Genomic DNA, 22,834 nt, shown 5'->3' with positions numbered 1-22,834 from the left:
GTAATGGTTTCCTTCTTACCATCCTCCCATACAAGCCAGACTTGTGCATTGCTTGGGATATTGTTGTCACATGCACACAGTGATCAGTCTTTGCCATAAAGGCACACAGCTCTTTCAAAGTTGCCATTGGCCTCTTGGTGGCCTCTCTTAATCATCTCCTCCTTGTTTGGTCATCCAGTTTGGAGGGACAGCCTTATCTTGGCAGGGTCTTGGTAGTACCATACGCCTTCCACTTAATGATTGTCTGGACTGTGCTTCAAGGGATCAAGGCGTTTGAAATATTTTTCTACCCATCCCCTGATCTGTGCCTTTGCACAACTTTATCCCAAATGTCTTTTGAAAGCTCCTTGGTGCTCATGGTTGAGCTTTGCTGTGATATGCATTACCCAGCAGAGGAATCATACAGGAACAGCTGATTTTATTTGAAATTAATCAGTCATGACAATTTAGCACATACGGAGGCCAATTCACTTGGTGTGTGATTTAGAAGGTGATTGGTTACACCTGAGCTAATTTATAATTGCTATTATAAAGGGGGGGGGGGGTGGACACTTATCTAACCAAGATATTCTAGTCTTGTATTTTAAATTAATTTTCTGAAATTTATGGAATTTGTTTTTCACTTGGAAGTTGTGGGTTAGGATGTGTAAATAAAGGTGGAAAAAGTCTGATTTAATGTAATTTAATTAAGGCTAGAAGGCAACAAAAGGTAAAAAAAATTGAAAGGGGGTGTAGACTTTTTATAGGCACTGTGTAATTGTGTGTGTGTGTCAGTGGGTGTGTCTCCGCCATAACTCCAAAACCATGAAGCCTCGTGGCCCAAAATCTTGTGTGCACAATCAGAGAACTCCATGGGAGTGCATTAATGAAAACTGGGTATTTGGGTAAATTTAAACAACCATTTTGAAGATAATTAAAGGGGTGCTCATCATGAAAAAAAAATCAAAAACAAGTTTACCATTGGGAAGCCTGCCTTACCCTCACAAGGGTCTTAAGCCGCCATTTTGCTTCGGCCTGCTCAAAAATGCCTTGCCTTGAAATCGCAATGTACTCTCATGGACTAAATAAAGTATATAATCAAAATATGTCTTCGGATTTGAGGCTCAGAGCGTGTGGACTAATTAAGTGTCAAAATCTAGAGTGAAAACGGAAAATCTAAAGACATTAACAATTCTTATAACTGAGCATATTTACATATTTATTTTAAACAAGCAAGGCTGTGATCCCTCTTTCTTCATATTTACACAAGGAAATGTAAAAATGCCAAAGTATTAAACTTAACTTTTTGTACTGTTCTGACAAGTATATTGAGTGAAGAAAAGATAAAGAAATGTTCCGGAAGTGTAACTTCATTGAGAGCAATGAAAATAATGAACCAGTGGGATCGCCGCCAAAGCTCCCACGGCCACATTCTCTGTGGGGAAATCACCGGTATTAGAAAAGCAAAATATATTCAATTGATCGAATTAAAAGAACGATTAATATAATGAGAGGATTAGAATGAGTAAAACAATTGGGACAAGTGAACTACGAGTTCAAGAGAGAGTTGGAAAAATATTTTCATCTTATTTTAATTCGTTTACTTGGAAAAATTTCCACTGAAGTTTTTGGTGCCTCAATCTCCACCCCCCCCTCCTCGCACATCTCTATCTCTATCTTTATCGCTCTCGCTATCACTCCCTGTCTCTCCCCTACTCTCTCTACCTCTCCCTCTCTTTTCGCTCCCACCCCCCTCCTCACATCCCTCCCTTCCAGAGTTTATAGCAACGTATGGTGAGGCATCGCTCTCCCCCATGCCTGAACCACCTTTCCTCGCCTCCTTTCCTTGCTCCTCTCTTCCCTCTCTCTCTCCACTACCTCCCCACCATCCTCACTGTCTCATAACCCTGTGTTGTCCCTTGTGCTCTCTTGTCTACCTTTCCCAGCTGTGCAGCATTTTCTTCTCCCACCCCTCCTCTTGTCCCCCCCCCTTTTCCCGAGTTTTGCCTTGAAATCGAACAGAATGTTCAGAATGAACAGAACAGAACAGAATGGAGAGAACAGAATGTACGGTATTTATTCGGTACTTTCATTGTGTTTTGGGCAATTGCCGTGCCGATCTACTGTTGTGCATTATTTGTTTATGGCGTTTATTTCTTTATTTCTTTATTTACTTATTTTGTATTCATTATCCCTTTTCCTTTCGTTTAAATTATTCTTGTTTTCTCGCAACCCGTCGAAGTTTGAATGGTGTTCGCCGATTTATTTTTACACATCCGGCCATTGAAGAGTCATGATGGGTGTAAGTTCGCGGTACGCTTCCTTTGAAGCGCTAACCAGGAAACATGGCTTTGTTTGTATTCCTCCGTCGGAGATCGACATAGAGAAGTTAAGTGTTGGTGTAGGTAAGATTATCGGGATTGAGAATGTTAAGGCGGTTTCCCGTATGAACAAAAATATTGTTTTTTTTCGTTTCTCAAGTGCCCATGGTTGCTCAAGTCGTCGAGCACGGAATTTTCTTTGATCCCGATATTTATGTTCCGTTTTCCCTCTGGATACATCTGCAAAAAAAGTTGTGATTTAAAATGTACTACCTTTCATGAAAGGTGATGAGATTGTTTCCCAGTTAAAACGATACGGTACGGTTGTATCCCCATTAACAATGATTCCGTTCTGTAGTCGGAATGATAATTTTAAACACATTATGTCGTTTCATCGGATTGTTTATATGATTTTGCCGCCAGGTGTTTCAGGGTTTCAGGCAATCCTTCCCTTTAAAATCGAGGGGCATACTTATATGGGATATGCGAACACAGAAACCCTTGTGTGTTATAGTTGTGGTGAATTCGGCCATGTTAAAAGATTGTGCCCCAAAGACATGCCGAATAAAACTAGTAATGAAGGCTCCTCATCCCAACAACTCCCTGTCCCAGATAATACTCCCATTACAGAAGCAGAAGCTTCCCATGAAGCACCTGCTCCTACTCTGGTTAATAAAAGTACAAAAAGATCTCTTTCCCCTTCTCAAAGCACCGCTGAGCCCAGATCGAAAATCCTTGCTGCTTCAGTGGCTCCTCGCTCCTTCGCACAGGTGGTTGTAGGGACTTGCCCCACAACACAGGCCCCACGTGCTTCGGTTTCACCAGTTGATTCCTCGCCTGAATCACCTGGTACCTCTAAAATGTTATGTAGCGACGCGAATGTTACCCTGCCCCCTCCACCTCTTTCTCCCCTTCCTACCCCTCCTTCCCGCCTTTGCTCTTCTCTCCCTCCCCCTCCCCTTGCCCCTCCTGCCTCATCTTCTCCTCCCCCTCCTCCTCCTCCCCTCCTCCTCCTCCTCCCCCTCCTCCTCCTCCCCCTCCCCTCCCTGGCTTGCAACCTCCAACTATTACTACCAGTCCCCCCCAGACTGGACTTACCCCCTCTCTACTCTCTGAGTCATCTCAGCCTTGTAGTGCTCCTGTTAAAGATGATGACATTGCCATCGTTAATGACACACCCAAGGATGTAACCACTGATAGTGTTCCTCTTACATCTTTAGTCCCTCCTCCTGAATTAACCATGGAGATTGAGCAAATGGCTGAAGGCCCTGAGAAAATTGAGGACTATGATTCAGACGGTTGCTACTCTCTGACGTCGAGTGCTTTTGGCGAGGAGCTCCCCCCAGATAGTAGTCTCGATGATACTTTAATCTCTATTTCTGATATCTTAGATTTTTTACAAAAAACTACTTGAAAAAAGCAAGTAGATCTAAATTATTTTTTTTCCCCAACTTGCATGCTTTTTTGTCTAGAAAGTACAAATAATTAAGAACCTGGAAGCTCCTGCCATTTCCAGCACTTCTTGTAAGAGACTGAAAAAATATATTATTAAAGCAAGGAAGCACTTGATTGCATAAAAACTTCTTGATTATGATTATAGCAAGTTTAAATATAAACGGAGGACGTAATCCTTTACGTAAAGTCCAAACGATGCAGCTAAGGCCTTAGTTATTTTATAACTTGGTTTACGCAGTTCTTCAGCTAAAATGTAGGGTTGGTAGGTCGAAATATAAATATAAATATAATTTCAATTTTTAGAAATTATATATATATATATATATATATATATTTTTTTTTTGGATGTTCCATGGAAAAGACAAGGGTCGGTGGGGGGGGGGAATAAATATAAATCCCGAACCAGGAGGATCTAAGAAAACATTGAAGATGGAAGACCATTCAAATGCAGGATGCCATTGTTCACTGTATCATCTGATGTGAAAAACAATAAAGGAGGATTAAAACTTGTTTTTACAATATCGTCTGGCATGTTTTTCTTATAGAAACCTGTTGGATCATCAAACAAATGGAAACAATGCTGAGAAAATTACTGTCCAAGTCGTAGATGTGTGCGTGCACACCGGTGCATTGTGCTGGAATATGATTTAAAAAAGGTGTCTACTAGGAGTCAACACGCTCAAAACGGTCAATCAGAGCCAGAATCAGCTCTTACTTTTCAGTGGGCATCTGATCGTACCATCTCCCCATCCCCATGAGCACATCAAAGGCTGATTTCTGGTCCATTGAAAGCTGAATATCAGCATCTCGCAGGGAAACTTTGACGTTCTTGGCACCGAAATCTTTCAATACGAACAGCGGTGTACAATTTTCGATGGAAACAAAATCGGCACGATCGAGAGTCGCCTGCAAATCATCCCTGCGACTGCACTGAATTGATGCAATAGTTCGGCCAGAATATTCGTCGTCAAGATATTGCATAATTAAATCACCAATACAGTTACTCGAATTTATACCGCTGACATACTTCTTAACAATCACTTTCACCCCAGAAACCACAGTCAATCTGAACCACGCTGGCGACTGCTCAGACACCATGACTGAAGACGACTGCGCAGTTCTGCTGTGCGGCTCTACTGCGCAGTTTGGTTAAAGGTGACTGCATTTTGGCACGCGCGCACGAAATTATATTTTGAAAATAAATGCCGACGTTTACATTTCGGGTTTTGAAACTTTTGCACCTTCGGCGGAAAATGTATGAATATAAAAGGCTAAAAATGTGTTTTATAATTATATTTCATTTCGGCAAATATACCGTCGGCGGATCCGTAAACCAAGTTATAAAATAACTAAGGCCTAATTAATAATGTAAAGGTAGATATTCTTCTTTTACAAGAACCTCGGGCGACTGCGAGTTGCATGGCAGACTGGAGGCTGAAGTTGAAAGGCACTTGGTTTTTTAGTAACACGGCCTTCGTGAGTGCCGGTATTGCTTTTTGCACGTCTTCCCATCTCCTCTCTTGTTTTTAAAGAAATTGTTCCTGGATATTAAGCTGTAATTGATCTTATATATGTCGGGGCGTCGATCACCCTTTACTAAGGCATGAAGACGTCGATGTACTTGAGAGAAAATTGTTTATTATATATCAATACATACTGCCGAACGGAGAGCAGCAAACACCAGGAACACCAATTTAGCAATTGAGGTAACCCGGAGAGTGCTCTACCCGAATGGTTGAATCACTCCCATATATATATATATATATATATATATATATATATATATATATATATATATATATATATATATATATATATATATATATATATACACGGATTTATCTGCAACAAATTTCATTACATCATCGTCCTCCCTTTCATCCCAGGACCAGCTGGATTACCAGCTGGCTTATGTCCTGGCGATATATCAAACTGATAAGCAAGATCAGAGGTTTTCCTCCCAGATCCTGCTACAAAATGCTCCCTTGAATCACTCAAGGTTAAACCTTCCTAATCTCACGCACAATGTCGCAAGCAGGAATATATTTTAATTAACTGTAGGCAAAGTGAATTGAGTTGGGAAAAGACAAAGCTTTTAATAAAAAGGTACAAATCCCACCATATATAACTGCCAGTGGATTTTAATTGTCAATGGTTAGGCCCCAAGTGACAGTGCAGTCAGGGCAGCTTTCTTCACTGATTCCTTCACTTTTCTTAATCATCTCACCCCGGATACCCTATTGTGTTTAGGTGATGATTTTAGTTGTACATTAGATCCAGTTAGAGATCGGAACAGCCCTGAACCTCACTCAACTAGTGCTAGGCCTTTGTCCACTCTCTTGTTACAACATGATCTTGGTGATGTTTGGCGACTACAACATGGGAACGTCCAACAATTTACTTGGTGTTGTTGCTTGTTAAATGACATGTTGCTTGCAAGGCATGATAAATTTTACATTAGTCTCTCTTTTTTAAATCGTGTAAGTTTTACTGGCATCACTCCGTCTGGCTTTTCTGATCATTTTTTAATAAAAATGTGTCTTTCTTTTCCTAGTCCTCAGAGGAATACTTCTCATTGGACTTTTAACACCTCTCTTTTAAATGATTCCTTTTATAAATCATCTTAAAAAAAATTTGGCTTCGACTTCTAGAATCACAGAATGATTTTACCAATCTTTGTCAATGGTGGGATTATATAAAAGCACAAATCCGAGTCTTCTGTCAGCAATATAGGAATAACTTCACTAAAGTTGAGCAAGCTCGGATAAGTATTTTAAAGAAAGAAATCCTCATTTTACAAGATAGCACGATTAATATTGATAAGGATGTACGATGCCAGCGGCTTTATGACAAACAAGCCATATTGAATTGCTTAATTAGAGAAGATGCTTTCGGAGTGCTAACCCGACTTAGAGTGAAAGGTCTGTCGACTTGAGAATCTTGCTATAAAGACTTTTTAAGTTTGAGGAAACTACAAAGTCTAATCGTTCACTGTTAAGCTTACGTTCAAGTGATGGACAAATTATCGAAGACAATGCTCAGTTGAAGTGTTTTTTATTCGGGATTTTTACAAGAATGTTTTTACCACAATGAAAAGTAATGAATGAGCAATGTCTGATTTTACCCAAAATCTACCACAATTGGAAGAATCGCAACAACACTCTTTAGAACAAGATTTTACTGTAGATGAACTTTTAATAGCTCTTAATGACCTTCATGATCATAAAGCACCTGGCTTTGATGGTTTACCTGTTGAATTTTATAAAACATTTTGGGATTTGCTTGGACCAACACTTTTAGATGTTTTTAAGTTTAGTTTACAAGATGGTTTGTTACCTCTAAGTTATCGCCGTGCAGTCGTGTGCCTTATCCCGAAGAAAGGAGATCTCCAGACCTTGCAGAATTGGAGGCATATTTCTCTGCTTTGTGCGGATTGCAAAATCCTTTCCAAGGCCCTTTGTAAATCGTATAAAGCCTTTTCTCAGCTTTTTCATTCATTTTGATCAATCTTTTTGTATTCCAAACCGGTCTATTCATGATAACATATTTTTAATTCGGGACTTGTGGGATGTCTGTGCTCTTCAAAAGCAGAATGCTGGCTTGTTTTTACTTGACCAAGAGAAAGCTTTCGATTCTATTAGCCATGAATATGTATTTTACACCTTAAAACAGTTTGGTTTTGGGGCAACTTTTATATCCCAAGTCTCATTGTTGTATAATCATGTTTTTAGTGTCATTAAAGTTAATAATAGCCTATGTGCACCATTGATGGTTGGAAGAGGAGGCTGTCAAGGGTGTCCGTTATCGGGCTTTCTCTACTCCCTCTGTATTGAACCCCTCCTAATTCGCCATCGTTCTCGTCTACCAGACTTTCCTGTGATGCCAACTGAAAGGCCAATTGTTATCTCAGCATATGCTGATGATGTGTGTTGTGGTGCGTAATAGTGATGATGTCACCATGTTTTTTAAATGACTTGGGAATGTTCTCTTCGGCTTGCACAACAACAAAAAATTAGAGCAAATATAAAGCCTTATGGATTGGCCATACTCCGGCTGTTGGTTTGCCTTATCTTCCCAGAAACTTACAGTGGGAGAAGGAAGGCATCCGCTATATAGGTGTGTACATTGGCACCCCAGCTTTTATGGCTCAGAACTGGTTAAATACAGTTAATAAAATTAATAATAGACTAGAGAAGTGGAGAGGAATATTACTTACCTTGTCATACAGAGGTCATGCCCTCATGATCAATAACCTGTTGGCTTCCTTGTGGCACAAAATGATTGCCCTGCACCCTCCTGAAGCATTGCTGCTGACAATCCAGAAACATCTGCTTGATTTTTTTCTGGGGTGGCAAACATTGGGTCAAGCCTGAAGTCTACCTTCCATTGGTAGATGGTGGCCATGGTCTTATTGACATTCTCAGCCGACTAATGGCCTTTCGAGTCGCCACTGTCCACCGCTTTCTTTTTTCTGCATCACTGCCATGGTGCCCCACTGCCAACCATTTGCTGAAAATAGCTGCCATGCTCGACTTCAATCAGGAACTTTTTCTCATGGACTTGCAACATGTGGACATCTCTCCATTGCCTTTGTTTTACCAAGACCTGTTGCAAGCCTAGCAGCCTCTTGTAGTGCACCGAGATATGGCTCACGACGACATCAACAACTTTGTCGACGAGCCTATCTTCTACAATGCACTTTTTCTGAACAGACATCGATCACGTGCTTACATACAATGCTTCATAAACTCCGGTATATGTCTCATACGAGATCTGCGGAACAAGAACAAAACATGGCACTCAGTCGGGCATATTGCAACTACCATTGGAATGTGCTCTTTGAGAACTGTTTTCCAGCTTGTCCAGGAGGTTCTGCATACCTCTAGAAGTTTGTGACTCCATTTTGATACCACCAACGCTGTCCCTGCAATCCATGCCCCCTTCTTTCCGCAGTTGTGTATAACATCACTGGCATTAACAGAAACTGTGATCCTGTCTTCCTCTCCACTTCCTAGTGTTGCTAAAAAGTGCCTGCACCACCTTTGTGTCACCATACGGCATCCTGATGTGTGCAAAGATAGTTTTGGATCCCGATGGAAGGGGATGTTGCCTCCGGGGTCCCCCCTGTGCCGACAATGGGCTGCCATGTATGTCCTACCGATTGTAAAACGGACTGGTGATATCTCTTGGAGAATTGTACACATGATTTTACCTACGAATGTTTTATTACATCATTTTAATGTTTTAAATTCTGTTCGGTGCCCCCTTTTGTTTGGCCTCTGAAGATTTATATCATGCCTATGTTGACTGTGCAAGACTGACCCCACTTTTTACCTTTTTATCACAGTTGTGCTGTCATATGAAAATTGTATTTCCTTTACGTACTTTTATTTTTGGATTGCCACTAAATTCCAAAAGTCATGTTGAATCTGCTCTCGTCAATTTTATAATAGCTGAAGGGGAATTGGCAATCTATAAAACAAGGAAAGCTAAACTTCTTGCAAACCCTGATGCTGATTACAATGTTTTAACTGTGTTTAAGGCCCTTGCCGTGGCCAGATTACGTGCAGAATTTTATTTTCACCAAAATATTCATAATCTTGAAATGTTTAAGCAGAAATGGTGTCACAGGAATGCTTTGTGTAAAGTAGACCACAATGATCGTATCATTTCATTTTAGCTGTGTACTTGACCTTTTTATTATGTCTTGTTTTGTATGTTTACGTGTAACTGTTCTTTTCTAAGCTTGTATAAATATTGGTATACAAAAGTCAAAGTGTCTTTGTTTTTGTCTTTGTCTTTGTCTCTGTCTCTCTCTCTCTCTCTCTCTCTCTCTCTCTCTCTCTATCTCTCTCTCTCTCTCTCTCTCTCTCTCTCTCTCTCTCTCTCTCTCTCTCTCTCTCTCTCTCTCTCTCTCTCTCTCTGTCTCTCTCTCTCTCTCTCTCTCTCTCTCTCTCCCACCTCTCTTGATATTCCTGTGAATGAAGCGATTACTTTGCCATTAACATGCACACACACACTCGCTTAGTGCTTGTGTTGGGACAACCATGATTCAATGAAAGATGTAGGATGGTTTCACATGATCATTTCCTATGACCATTCTTACCTTGGTTACATACTTTTAGGAGGTCCCAACATCCTTTTCCATTTTGAAAAAATGTTATACTTGTTGACACACACACACACACACACACACACACACACACACACACACACACACACACACACACACACACACACACACACACACACACACACACACACACACACACACACACAATATATAAGCTTTTTATATTTGATGGAGTGGATTGTGGTTGCATTCTGTAAGCAACTAAATAACTCAAGTAAATCAAGAATGAGTGATTGGAATGAGCTCTTTATTTATACGTTTACAGCCGTAGTAATTACCTCTGCCGCTGAAGGTGGCCGGAGGTTACATTTTCACCCGTTTTTCTGTGTCTGTTAATTTGTCTGTGAGCAGGACATCTCAAAACGTTATCGATGGATTTGGATGAAACTTGGTGGATAGGTTGGGTGTGTGACAAGGACGAATCGATTTGATTTTGGTGAAGATCCAGATCCGATTACGAAAATTTCATTTAATTTTTAAAGCGATTCTTCATAATTGAAAGGTATTGCCAAATCAATACATAGCATGATATTTCAAAAGTTGTGGAGAGGTAATGACAAAATTGGGTAGGTGATGAGAACAAGCCAATTAGATTTTGGTTGAGGTCCGAATGCAGATCCGGCCTATCAGTGGGATACAAAATGTGAACTGTTCAGCCTGGTGGTGCACGACTGAGTGCTGTTTCAGCTTTTCATGTAAACATGGCAAAAGATATAAAATAAGAGGCAGAAGAGGTGCCAAACAACCAGTTCCAGTGTAAGCTCCATTGTCTTGGGTCATTTCCGGATATTTTCCTTTATATAAATTTTCCGATGGTTTTGTGTTTTTTATATATTTTTTGTTGTTGTTTCTGGGATAATGGCTTCGAGTTGCATAAGCATGCAAGCTTCCAGGTCTCTAGCCCATCTAGAAGGTACTAAACATTTATATCAATGAGTGAGTGGTTAGAAAGAGCTTTAACATAAGATAACTTGCAAATACCACTCGTCGCTTCACTGATGGGAATACTAAGAGAAGGGGGGAGAGAGAGAAAGGGGGGAGGGAGAAAGGGGGGAGTGATAAAGGGGTGCGGGAGGGAGAGGAGGGGGATGGGAAAGTGAGGAGAGGAGGAGGGATGTGAGAGGGAGGAGCGAGGAGGTGTTGGGGAGGCTAGGAAGGGGTGGAATGAGGACAGGGGGAGAGGGAGGAAGGTGGTGAGAGCAACGCCTCACCACACATCGTTATACACTCCGGCAGGGAGGGGTGCGAGGAAAGGGATGGGAACGGGAGAAAGAGTGGAGGAAGGGGGGGGGTGGCAAGATGGAGGAGAGAGAGGAGGGGTGGGTGAGTGAGGAGGGGGAGGATGGTGAGAGATCAGAAGAGGGGGAGAGCGTCATCTCACCACACATTGCCGTACACTCCAGAAAGGAAGGGGTGAGAGTGAGAGAAAGAGACATGGGGGAGAGCAAGGAAGGGGGAGAGAGTGACGCCTCAAAAATTGAGTGGAAATTTAGCAGAGTAAATGATCCAAAATATTATGACAATATTTTTCCAATTCTCTCTTGAACTATGCCTGGTGTTGGCTTAATGGTTAGGGTGGCGGGCTTTGGATTCTCGGGTCCTGACTTCAAATTCCACTCAACTGTTGAATTAATACCAGGTGCGGTTCACTCGGCCTGTCACCCTTCTGAGGTCTGTAAAATGAGTACCAGCACGCTGGTATCCTGTGTCGGAGTGGCGACCCGTCCAGAATTGTGCCCAATAGCCAAGGAGACTGCTTAAGCAGCACCAATGCTTTGCACAGAGTATGGTCCCACTCTCCTCTCCTCCAGTCCAATGGACTGGGTAACCTATTGTTTTTCTTCTGTTTATTTATTACTTTTCTTAATTTATTTTGATACTTAATTGGTCCACATTCTCCGAGCCCGAAATCTGAAGACAGATTTAGATTATATACTTTATTTAGTCTGTGAGAGTGCATTGTCGTTCCAAAGCAAGGCATTTTTGAACAAGCCGAAACAAAATGTCGTCTTAAGACCTTTGCGAGGGTAACGTGGCTGACCAGTGGTAAGCCTGCTTTTAGTTTTTCATGATGAGCGCCCCATTAATTATTTTCAATTGGGGTGTTTAAATTTACCCAAATACCCAGTTTTAATTCATGTACTCTGTTGAAGTTTCCTTCATATGTATGGAAGGTTTTGGAGTTGTGGAGGAGAAACACACACATACACTGACACACTGCTGACAACACACACTGACACACTGACATTTATTATAATGGATGTATATCCCTGGTCAGACATAACTATTTCTCTTGCAACCCATTACAAAAATCAATTGTTACTAATCGAAATCAATTCACCATATCAAAAAGGAAAGGTGGTTACTTAACACGATAACTCAAATTGGCTCTTTTGCTTTTGGTGTGCAAAGTGAGAGCAGCTCCAAGAATAGGACAATTATTCTTTGTTTTCCACTTGGTTTATAAATGTTTGACTTGAACTTGGATTCATAAACTCCACCACTTAACGTTGCTGAGCAACTAATTAGGATGACAAGAATAGTTTCATTTATCACTTTTAATGTGCTTGCATGAATATTACTTCAGATGTAAACTGAATGAAAAGCTCATTTTAATCACTGATCATTCTTGATTTAGCTGCTTACAGAATGCAAACAGAATCCACTTCGTCAAATAAATAAAGCTTATCTATTTTTTGTGCCCTCCCCATTGTTGCACTCCAGCTTCACCAGCTTCTGTCTGCAATCTGCAAGCATGCCTCACCATTATGTACATGTATATGTGTGTATATATATATATATATATATATATATATATATATATATATATATATATATATATATATATATATATATATATATATATATATATGCCAGTAGGAGATGAGGGATCTGCTAGGATCGAAGCGCTGGATACGATGCTTTTCATTCTGACCGATCCACCGACGAAGATTCATTGCCAAGACGTATTGGTTCACATACAATTGTTCCTCTGCCTGGCAAGATTTTTCCTATTGCGTATTTTGCCAACTGGCAATCCTTATAAAAAATGACGGTAAATAGACACCCTATTTTTGAAGGACTACCATTTGAAAAATAATCGGTTTGCTGGTTTGTGCTGTGGAGCCTCACGTTGCACACACACACACACACACACACACACACACACACACACACACACACACACACACACACACACACACACACACACACACACACACACACACACACGGAAAACCCGATAAACTTCTCTCAATGCTCTTGTTTGACCACACCTCCTGAGCCACACAATTTTTTTCAGAAGACACGCCCACTTTCCATAAACCACGCCCACTTTCCTACGCCACTCTCACTTTTCATCAACCACGTCCACTTTCCCTAATCTTCGCCCACTTTCCTAAGCCCCTCATAAAAAATGACGGTAAATTGACACCCGATTTTTGAAGGACTACCATTTGAAAAATAAAACCTGAATCAAAAATCGGCTTGAGTAAAATTTTCCAAATATCTCGAAGTGTTTAATTCCGAAGTCTCACTTCTCTACATTCAAAACTGAAGGACAAGTATTGAAAATACTGTACGCGGTTTTTCGGCCGCTGCACAGCAACAGGTGGTTTCTAGGCAACGAAATTCAAATGCGCACGTTCCCAACAAATACTGCACATGTTGGCAAAGTTTCATCGAAATCGGTTTGCTGGTTTGTACTGTGGAGCCTCGCGTTGCAGACACACACACACACACACACACACACACACACACACACACACACACACACACACACACACACACACACACACCTCTGTCTCCACACCCCTTTACAGTGCATCCATACACACAAACAACACACTTTACATTACACACCGAGTACAAATTCACCATCATTGTAATGAGTAAGAACAGCATAGTGGGACTGAAACTCCAAGTAGTAGTGCAAGACGAGGCAGAAGGAAGAAGGACCGCAGCTGGGTGCGTTTGCCGTCGACTCCAACACAGAGCCAGGAGCACATCAAATAAGAACTACCTGACAACTTCAGCGTGCCAATCAGGAAGCTACACGGAGAGATACCCAACCTCAGACCACACCTCTGTGAAGAACATTCCAGAGATTGGGGCTGTGTTGCTTCCAGAGAATCTCACGAGCGAGAGAAGTCATCAAGGAGTGACCCGGGTGAATGCGAGCATCTGCATGGATGTGTTCTGGTGGAAGTGAACGAGTCACCCGCAGAGGGTGTGCTGACAAGCTGTAAAGCTCTATTCACCGGATGGACCAGCTAATACACACTGATTCATACTTTATTTCTCTTTATATCTCGCCGCCTAATCATTCACTTGGAACACACGGAGTATTCAACGATTACACCGTTCAACTTGCAGGATCTTTGTTCTCGGATCACAGTTGCATGCACAGTAGTGGACGCAAACATGCTGAGCTGAACATGGCAAAAACTCGTGTACCTCCTTGATGTCCTGCACATGACCAATGGAGCTCACGTTGAAGTGTATCGAAGGTGTGCACAAAATTTTATGATTTTCTGTATCATATAAACCAAAGGGTATTGTTTCATTTTTCGGTCTAAACAGATTAACAACCAAAGGTGTTCGGGTCTTTTTAGAACACCCTGTATAATGACAAATACAGATGGTACCTGACAGTGAAGCCCAGGATTTTCTCGAGACTGTTCCTCTCAAATCCTGAGCACAGAAATAGAAATGGTGGCTCTGTCTGCTCGACCTTATGGAGGGCCAAATTGAGAATATGGATATCCCTTGTACTATAAAAGACATGTTCCAGGAAAATAACATGTTGCTTATTTTCTGTAGAGAGGGATGCTGTTACAGCCTGCCTGGTGAAAGGGAGCAGAACTACACATAAGTTATTTAAAAATCCAATGATTATGGGGCAATGAAAAGTTGACCCCCAAAAAGCCTCCATCAATAAATAAAGTTAATAACCTTTTCAAAAAAGTAAAGTTAAATTTAATGTCTGGTGGAATGGATAAGCGGTTATGGTGGAAGACACAAGCTCCATGAACAAAACAGTGCATGTATGAATAGCACGAATGGAAACTGGAAGAAGCCATTTAAACAGTTGTAAAGTTTTGTTTGATGCTGCCATTGACTGCATGCACGCAGCGCTTATTCCTGGACAAAAAAAGCATCATCTTTTTCCTTCCTTGACTTCAGCAACATAAGTGACCTGCTTGCTAGAAGGTTTACTCGTATCAGTACTAGTTACATGGCTGATCTCAGCACAGCTTTTGATGAGCACTATAATTCTGCTTCAATTTCTACTCTTGATTGTAATGTGTACAGGGGTGCATCAGCACTTCTGTCCTGTCCCTTGGGTCAAATCATTCCTCCCCCTCCTCACCTTTATTCCCCTTCTTCCTTTAGGGGTACGAATACAGTCGATCTGGAAACCCAACAAGAAAGTGCTTGGAGGAAGCTGTAGCAGCTGTGGATGGAGCCAAGTATGGTGAGAAATGGAGGGCAATAGGGATATTGTGGTGGTGTAGGTGTGCATGAAGATAGGCAAGTGTAGTGGAGGTGAGGAATGTTTTGTCAACTAGAAAAATGATTGTGCATTAGTGGTATAAAAATACACTGAATATATATTGTTTATTTGAATATTAAGAGAATTCTGCCATCATTTTTGTATTGCTAACTCACAAAAACCTGACAAAAACAAGCTGATTAGATTTTGGTTAAAGAAAGGATGCAGATCCGTCCTATCATTGGGCTAGAAAATGTAAACTGTTCAGCCTGGTGAGGTGTTGTGTGCGTTCCATCAAGTGCCTTCGAGTTACCCTCGCCGGAGGAGAGGGTATTGCATTTGGGTTCTGTTTGTTTGTTACTTAGCAAATAAAAAATATTTTGGACAAGTATGTGTTGATCACCCCCGTTTGTAAGTGTGTTTGTATGTGTGTGTTTGTTTGTGTGTGTTTGTTTCTGTCTGCTTGCCTCCAGCCCAGACCGCTTAACCAATCGTTTTGAAATTTTCAGAGATTAATGTCACCGACCCTACGACAGTCCCGCATTGAAGTTTCGTAAAATTCAGGAAGAAAAAGGTCTACATCGGCCAATTTGTGCCAAATTTCATCCGATTGACTTGAAATTTGAACAGGATTTGCAAGTTAGGTCAGTGAATTCAACCACCTATTACCTTTGAGGTTATTTTAGGTCAAAAGGTCAACATAGGCCGGAAGGTCAACCTAAAATAGGCCAATTAAAAAATTGTTTCTAAAATTCTCAATTTTCATCGGATTGACTTGAAATTTGAACAGGATTTGCAAGTTAGATCAGTGAATTCAACCACCTATTACCTTTGAGGTTATTTTAGGTCAAAAGGTCAACATAGGCCAGAAGGTCAACCTAAAATGGGCCAATTAAAAAAATTGTTTCTAAAATTCTCAATTTTCATCGGATTGACTTGAAGTTTGAACAGGATTTGCAAGTTAGGTCAGTGAATTCAACCACCTATTACCTTTGAGGTTATTTTAGGTCAAAAGGTCAACATAGGCCGGAAGGTCAACCTAAAATAGGCCAATTTTAAAAATTGTTTCTAAAATTCTCAATTTTCATCGGATTGACTTGAAATTTGAAGAACATTTGCATATCCGGTCGCTGAATTCAACGACCTATTACCTTTGAGGTTATTTTAGGTCAAAAGGTCAACATAGGCCGGAAGGTCAACCTAAAATAGGCCAATTTTAAAAATTGTTTCTAAAATTCTCAATTTTCATCAGATTGACTTGAAATTTGAAGACCATTTGCATATGATGTCACTGAACTCAACCACTTATTAATTTTGTGGTCAACATAGACCAAAAGGTCAACATTGGACAGATTTCTGAAATCCTCAATTTTAATCCAATTAACTTGAAATTTGAAGAGTATTTTCATGTCAGTTCGCTGAATTCAACTACCAATTAATTTTAAGGTCAAAAGGTCAACACAGGCCTAATTTATAAAATTGATACATAGGGCCAAAAACTAAATATATCACTATATATCAAAAATTTGTGGATGAGTTATGAAAAAAACAAGGTGGATGAGTTGAATAGGTGACAAGAACTAGCGGATTGGACTTTGGTTCGGATCCAGCCCATCAGTGGGATACAAAACGTGAACTGTTCCACCTGGCAGATGTATTCGCTCTACCAAGTGCCGTTCTATTTTGTGCTGTTTTGCCAAGTTGCCACTCTATGAGTGATTTTTCATTTGTGCCTGTCTGTCGGTGTGTTTCTTTGTCCGCACAGAACTTTAGTGTTTTTCTCTGCAACTGCTTGTCGGATTGAGACTTAATTTTCACCATAGGAGCGACTACTCATGTAGAATGTTGTAATTATACTTATGACGTCATTGGTCACATGGCGTGGCATCCATGTTGGAAAAACGGAACAACTTTGGACTTCTGTATCTCTGAAACCGCACCAAGGAAAAAATTGAAACTTGGCACACAGCAAGTACTCCTCATGGGAAATGACATCATAGGTGCCTTTGTGATGATGTCATTGCATAGAACACTACATCTGATCAGTAAGAAATATTTTGAGGGTCATTAAGGGCTAAATTGGTCAGGTCAGGTCAGGTATGGGAGCATGTGCTAGAACAGCACGTCGCTGCGTCCACTTTCCGCCGGTACTCCAGGGGCCTCCATCTGGCCATCCCCCAGGCAGATGCCAGGCCCATCCCCATCTCCTTGAGATGATAGTCAACCTGTTGCAACCATGAGGCACGTGGTCGACCCACTGGCCTCCTCCACTCATGAGACTCCCTCGCTGAGAGAATCTGGTGAGCAGGATCAGAGTGAGGAAAACGAGCCACATGTCCATACAGCCGCAACTGATGCTCACGGACTATGCAGGTAACAAATCTCATCCGAGTCTCTCTCAGCAACCGCTCGTTGGACACAAAATCCGACCAGCGATAGCAAAGGATTCTCCGAAGAGACCTGGTACCAAAGGAATTAAGTCTCCGTCTCAGATCCTTGGTCAGAGTCCAAGTCTCGCACCCATAGAGCAAGACTGGAAGTACCAAGGACCTGAAGACTCGGACTTTCGTCCTCCCGCACAGGTACCGGCAGCGCCACACCCCATGATCCAGTGAATCCATGACTCCCCAGGCCCGACCCAGACGTCTATTGACCTCTGACTCGCAGCCAGCAGAGACATGAATATCACTGCCAAGGTAAGTGAATCTCTCCACGACCTCAACATCCTCACCACAAACAGACACAGACAGGACAGCAGCATCCAAGATGTCACCGAAAGCCTGGATCTTAGTTTTGACCCAAGAAACCCGTAATCCCAACGGCTCCGACTCCTCATTCAGCACCTCGAGGGCCCCCAAGAGGATGTCTAAAGTCTCCGCAAAGATGACTGCATCATCTGCAAAGTCAAGGTCCGAGATCTTGACATTCCCAAATGACGCACCGCAACTTGAGCTCTCCGACATCCTTCCTAGAATCCAGTCCATACAAGTGCTGAAAAGTGTGGGGGCAAGTACACACCCCTGATGAACTTCAGTAACAACTGGAAATAAGTCAGAGGTGGTACCACCACACTTCACAGCACTCTCAGTACCAGAGTAGAGTTCAGACATCAGATCTATCAGTTTTGGTGGCACCCCACGAAGACCAAGAATCCTCCAGAGGACATCCCGATTCACTGAATCGAACGCTTTACAGAGATCAACATAGGCTGCAAGCAGCCCCTGCCGAAACTCTCGTCTGCGTTCGGTGAGGACACGAAGTGCAAGGATACGGTCAATCGTTGACCTCTTTGGTGTAAAGCCTGACTGCTCTGGACGCTGGTGCTCAAGCAGATGGTGGCGAACCCTATCGAGAATTATCCGAGCAAAGACCTTGCCCGGCACTGAGAGCAGCGTCACCCCTCGGTAGTTGTTGCAGTCTTGGCGATCACCCTTCCCTTTCCAGAGAGGGACAACAAGGCCCCTCTTCCAGTCAGTTGGGATGATGCATGTGTTCCAGGCAGAGCACAAAACTGCATGCAACGACACGAGTGCAGCATTTCCACCAGCCTTGAGAAGTTCAGCATGGATGCCACAGATCCCTGGAGCTTTGCCCCATTTCAACTGGTTCACCGCAGCCCGTGTTTCCACAAGCGTAGGTGGACCACAGTTGATTCGAGGGTCAGCAACAGGGATTGTAATACCATTGACGTCCAACTCGACAGTTGGGGGATCAGCCTGGTACAACAGCTCAAAGTAACCGGCCCAGCGGGCCTTCACTTCAGACTCCTCTGTCAAGAGCCTACCACTCTCTGCTCGAACTGTAGTGCTCCGAGGGATGGGCTTGGATGAACGTAATGCGCGAATTCCCCTGTAAGCGGGACGAGAATCACCTGTCCACAGGTGATGCTCTACCCCCTCACAGATTCCTCGCACATAGGCCTCCTTGTCCACCCTCAGTGCATGTACAGTTTTACGCCTCAGCTCCCTGAACAGCTCAGCTCTGCCATTCAGCCTGGCCCTGCGACTCTGGTCAATGGTATCCAGTGTCCCTTGAGAGACAAAATTCTTCTTTGCCCTGCGGTGAGCTCCAAGGCATCCACCGGCAACATCAAGGACGGTGGTCTTGAAGGCGCTCCACAACTCTTCAGGACCCCCCAAAGCACCCAGGCCCCCCAAGTGTCCACTCAGCCTGTTCGCAACTCCTCAGCTACTCTCTCATCCCTAAGCTTGGCAACATCCAGCCTCGGCTGGGATGGTACCATTCTCCGGGATTTAAGGTGCAGCTTTAGAGTTGCTACAACAAGCCTGTGGTCAGTATTGAGGAACTGAGCACTCCGGTAGACCCTGCAGTTCTGGATCATCCTCCAACGACCGTCAATGAGGACATGGTCAATCTCCTTTGCCACACCGCCAGCGTTGGAATACCAAGTCCAGCGATGAGCTTGTGGGCGCTGAAACCATGAACCAGCCACCCTAAGTCCATGACTTCTTGCAAAGTCAAGGAACTTAGAGCCATTCAGGTTCATAGTTCCTGACCCATGTGGACCAACACACACCTCATAACCGTCCCTATCAGTTCCAGTCGATGCATTGAAATCCCCCAAGACTAGAAGTGTATCTCGTCTGGGGCAATGATCAACCACAGACTCGAGCGTGACGTAGAATGCGTCCTTCACGGTGAGGTCACTCGCCTCAGTCGGAGCATAAACAGAGACCAGGGAAATGACACCTAAGGAGTGACGAATCCTTAATCTCATAATACGCTCGTTGACTGGTGTTACCGCAATTATCATTGGGGTCAGCTTATTGGACACAGCTACAGCAACTCCTTGGGTATGGTAACCATCAGAGCGACCAGACCAATAGTAGGTGTAACCACCCACCATTATCTCGCCGCAATCCGGTCTCCGAACCTCAGAGAGAGCTGCAATCCCGATGTCCAAACGCTTGAGCTCAGATGATAACAGAGACAGGTGATCATCCTCTCTTAGGGATAGGACATTCCAGGCACCCACCCGAAGGGACCGCCTCAGGTTAACCCAAGGAGACCGCCGTCTGGTGGACGACACCTCAGCACCACTCCGACACACTCTCCCGCAATCTGACCCAGGGATGTTACCCCGTGGTTTCGCTCCTATCAAAGATTGGGGGTCCCGAAGGCTTTGCCCCAATCCCGTCATCCGGTGAGCTGCCCTGCGAAGGGAAGCTGCACAGGAGGTACTCCCACGGAGTGGGTTTTCAGATTTTTTTGCGTTTTTGCGTTTTGCGGAATGAAGGGTTTTACGGTGGCCGGAGTGCAAATCCTGCCACCAACCTCCTAATAAGAGTGACCCAATTGGTAATTAAATTTGGTCCACAGAAAAAAAATATATTGATGATGTCATTGGTCACGTGGCTTGGCAACCATATTGTTTTTCTTTTGAAAAAAAAACCTTTAAAAATTTCCTCTGAAATGGCTTCACAAAAATGTTCCCCAAGCCTTGGGGATATCAGGGTATTCACAAATAATTGATTCGTCATATGGTCTGGCAGCCATATTGGATTAAGTGAAAATCTTAAAAAAAAATTCTTTCTCTTGAACCGCTTCATTGATCGACTTGAAACTTCACAATTATGATCTAGTATTGATAAGGAATATATATATTTTAAATTTCAAGCTGATCGGATGCATGGTCTGACAGCCAGATTTATTATTTTTATTTTTGATCTGGGTTCTTTGATTTTTTTATTCATTTAAATAAAGCTCACTTGACTGCTCCTGCATGAGTTTGAGGGTAAAGGGTTTTTTGTCATCTCCGCAACCGTTTGTAGAACCACTTGCTTGTAGGATGCAGCCTGTGGTTGCTCGGCTGCATAATTTGCTGGGGGTGAAGCTGCGCTGCTGATGCCAATGCCCTTGTCACCAGCACACTGGTACTCATTTTGCCAACCTCAGAAGGATGACAGGCTGAGTCAACCCTACCTGGTGTTAATTCAAAAGCCCAACAGGGGCTGAACTCAAGACCCTAGGATCTTAAGCCAAGCACCTTAACTGTGAAGCAAATACTAGGTCATGAACTCATTAATGTCACAAGATGTTTGGGTGAAGCCCTACTAGAGACACTGCTCATACCACTTCAGCAAAGAACAGTATGAACAAGATCCGATGAAACTGGTGTTCTATGGATCCTTCTTCTTTTGTGTGCAGCACATGAATGCTGGTAGCATCATTTACAGCTATGCTCCTCGGTGAGAGCAGTAATCTGTAATTTGTTCAGGGTGCTGACAATTGCTTACTGACCGTTAAAGACACCGTGAGATATTTAATACCCAACGACTAATGCTAGTGGACGGAATGCCAAGTTTAACGTACATCCGAGGCACGACGAGAACATTGCCGAATTGTCCTACTTTTGAAACACCAGGATGACGGATTATAGCTGGGCCAAGATAACCCTGGTGAGACAGCTTAGAGGCAAGTGTACATACCTCCACGTTATCCTACCAGTCTATTGAGCATATTCTGGAGCACAGATCTGTCTTCATTCTGAAACAATTCCTGTTGTTCTTATAATTCCAATTCATGATGGTTTTTTGAAGCCAAATCCAAACACAAAGCTGATGCCATCATATGTGAAATGTCAAAGTACATTGATGAGTAGATAGATTGAGATTATGTAGTTTACAGTTTACAAAACCAGGTCCGTGTGATTGGTTATGAAGATAATGTAAACTGCAGAGAGGATTGTCAGATTGTAGTGGATCTATTAATTGTACAGATAGTAATACTGTCATTAGTTAGAGGGTGGTGAAGAGCTCTGTGATGCAGCACTGCTCTTATCATCAAATACAGTTTGTTAGGAGTATGCCAAGATCCAAATATGGTCCAAACAACCTGCACATGACAATCAACACACAAGAACAGCCAAGTATTTTAAACCTTGAAATGACAATCACTAAATTTGCCTCATACCCAAGCAGCAGAGAACTTGTATGTTCAGACAGAACACTAAGGTGAATTGTTCCAGCTCTGCTCTGTGCGTTATCTGCTTTTGGCCATTTGGAGGATTTGGCAAATATTGACTTGAAGTTCGTGCTGGCAGAGAGTGGTCAAGACTGGGAGTTGGAGCGATCTTTACAATCATCCAGCATGAAATATCCAAATACTGGGGGGATAGGCAACGCTCAACTGCTGTGTTGAATATCTGATGGGAAAATCATTCAGAGCTAATCGAAAGACATGACATTGCCGTCACCTTAGCATGCACAGAAGAATCTGATTTCTCAATTCTTCTTATATTTTACATTTCCACCATTTGGAGTGTAGAATTGATTCAAGTCACGATTCCCACTGTTTCAAAAACAAATTACTGCATATTCATGTTTTTCATTGAATAACAATGACTTGATGTTCTTTGTTCATATGCAGCACAAGACTGCGGGGTATCATCATTGGCTGAGGGTGTGGCTGTGCTGCTGATTCAATGCCCTC

General features: G+C 42.5%; 1 protein-coding gene across 2 annotated transcripts in view; it reads left to right on the top strand.

The window, feature by feature from the left end:
* CTH (cystathionine gamma-lyase) overlaps positions 1–22,834 on the top strand; it is a 69,622-nt gene that overhangs the window by 5,872 nt on the left and 40,916 nt on the right. For both annotated transcript variants that reach the window (XM_085885982.1, XM_085885983.1), the window contains exon 3: positions 15,283–15,364. In XM_085885982.1, coding sequence (XP_085742108.1) covers positions 15,283–15,364 — 82 coding nt within the window. The remainder of the gene's footprint in view (positions 1–15,282; positions 15,365–22,834) is intronic.

Source organism: Eptatretus burgeri, chromosome 6 (assembly GCF_056783735.1).
Source record: "Eptatretus burgeri isolate ZD-2024b chromosome 6, Ebu_testis_v1, whole genome shotgun sequence".
In the NCBI taxonomy this organism is placed as follows: domain Eukaryota; kingdom Metazoa; phylum Chordata; class Myxini; order Myxiniformes; family Myxinidae; genus Eptatretus; species Eptatretus burgeri.
Note: the sequence above shows the minus strand (reverse complement) of the source record. Positions and strands in the feature narration are given on the sequence as shown.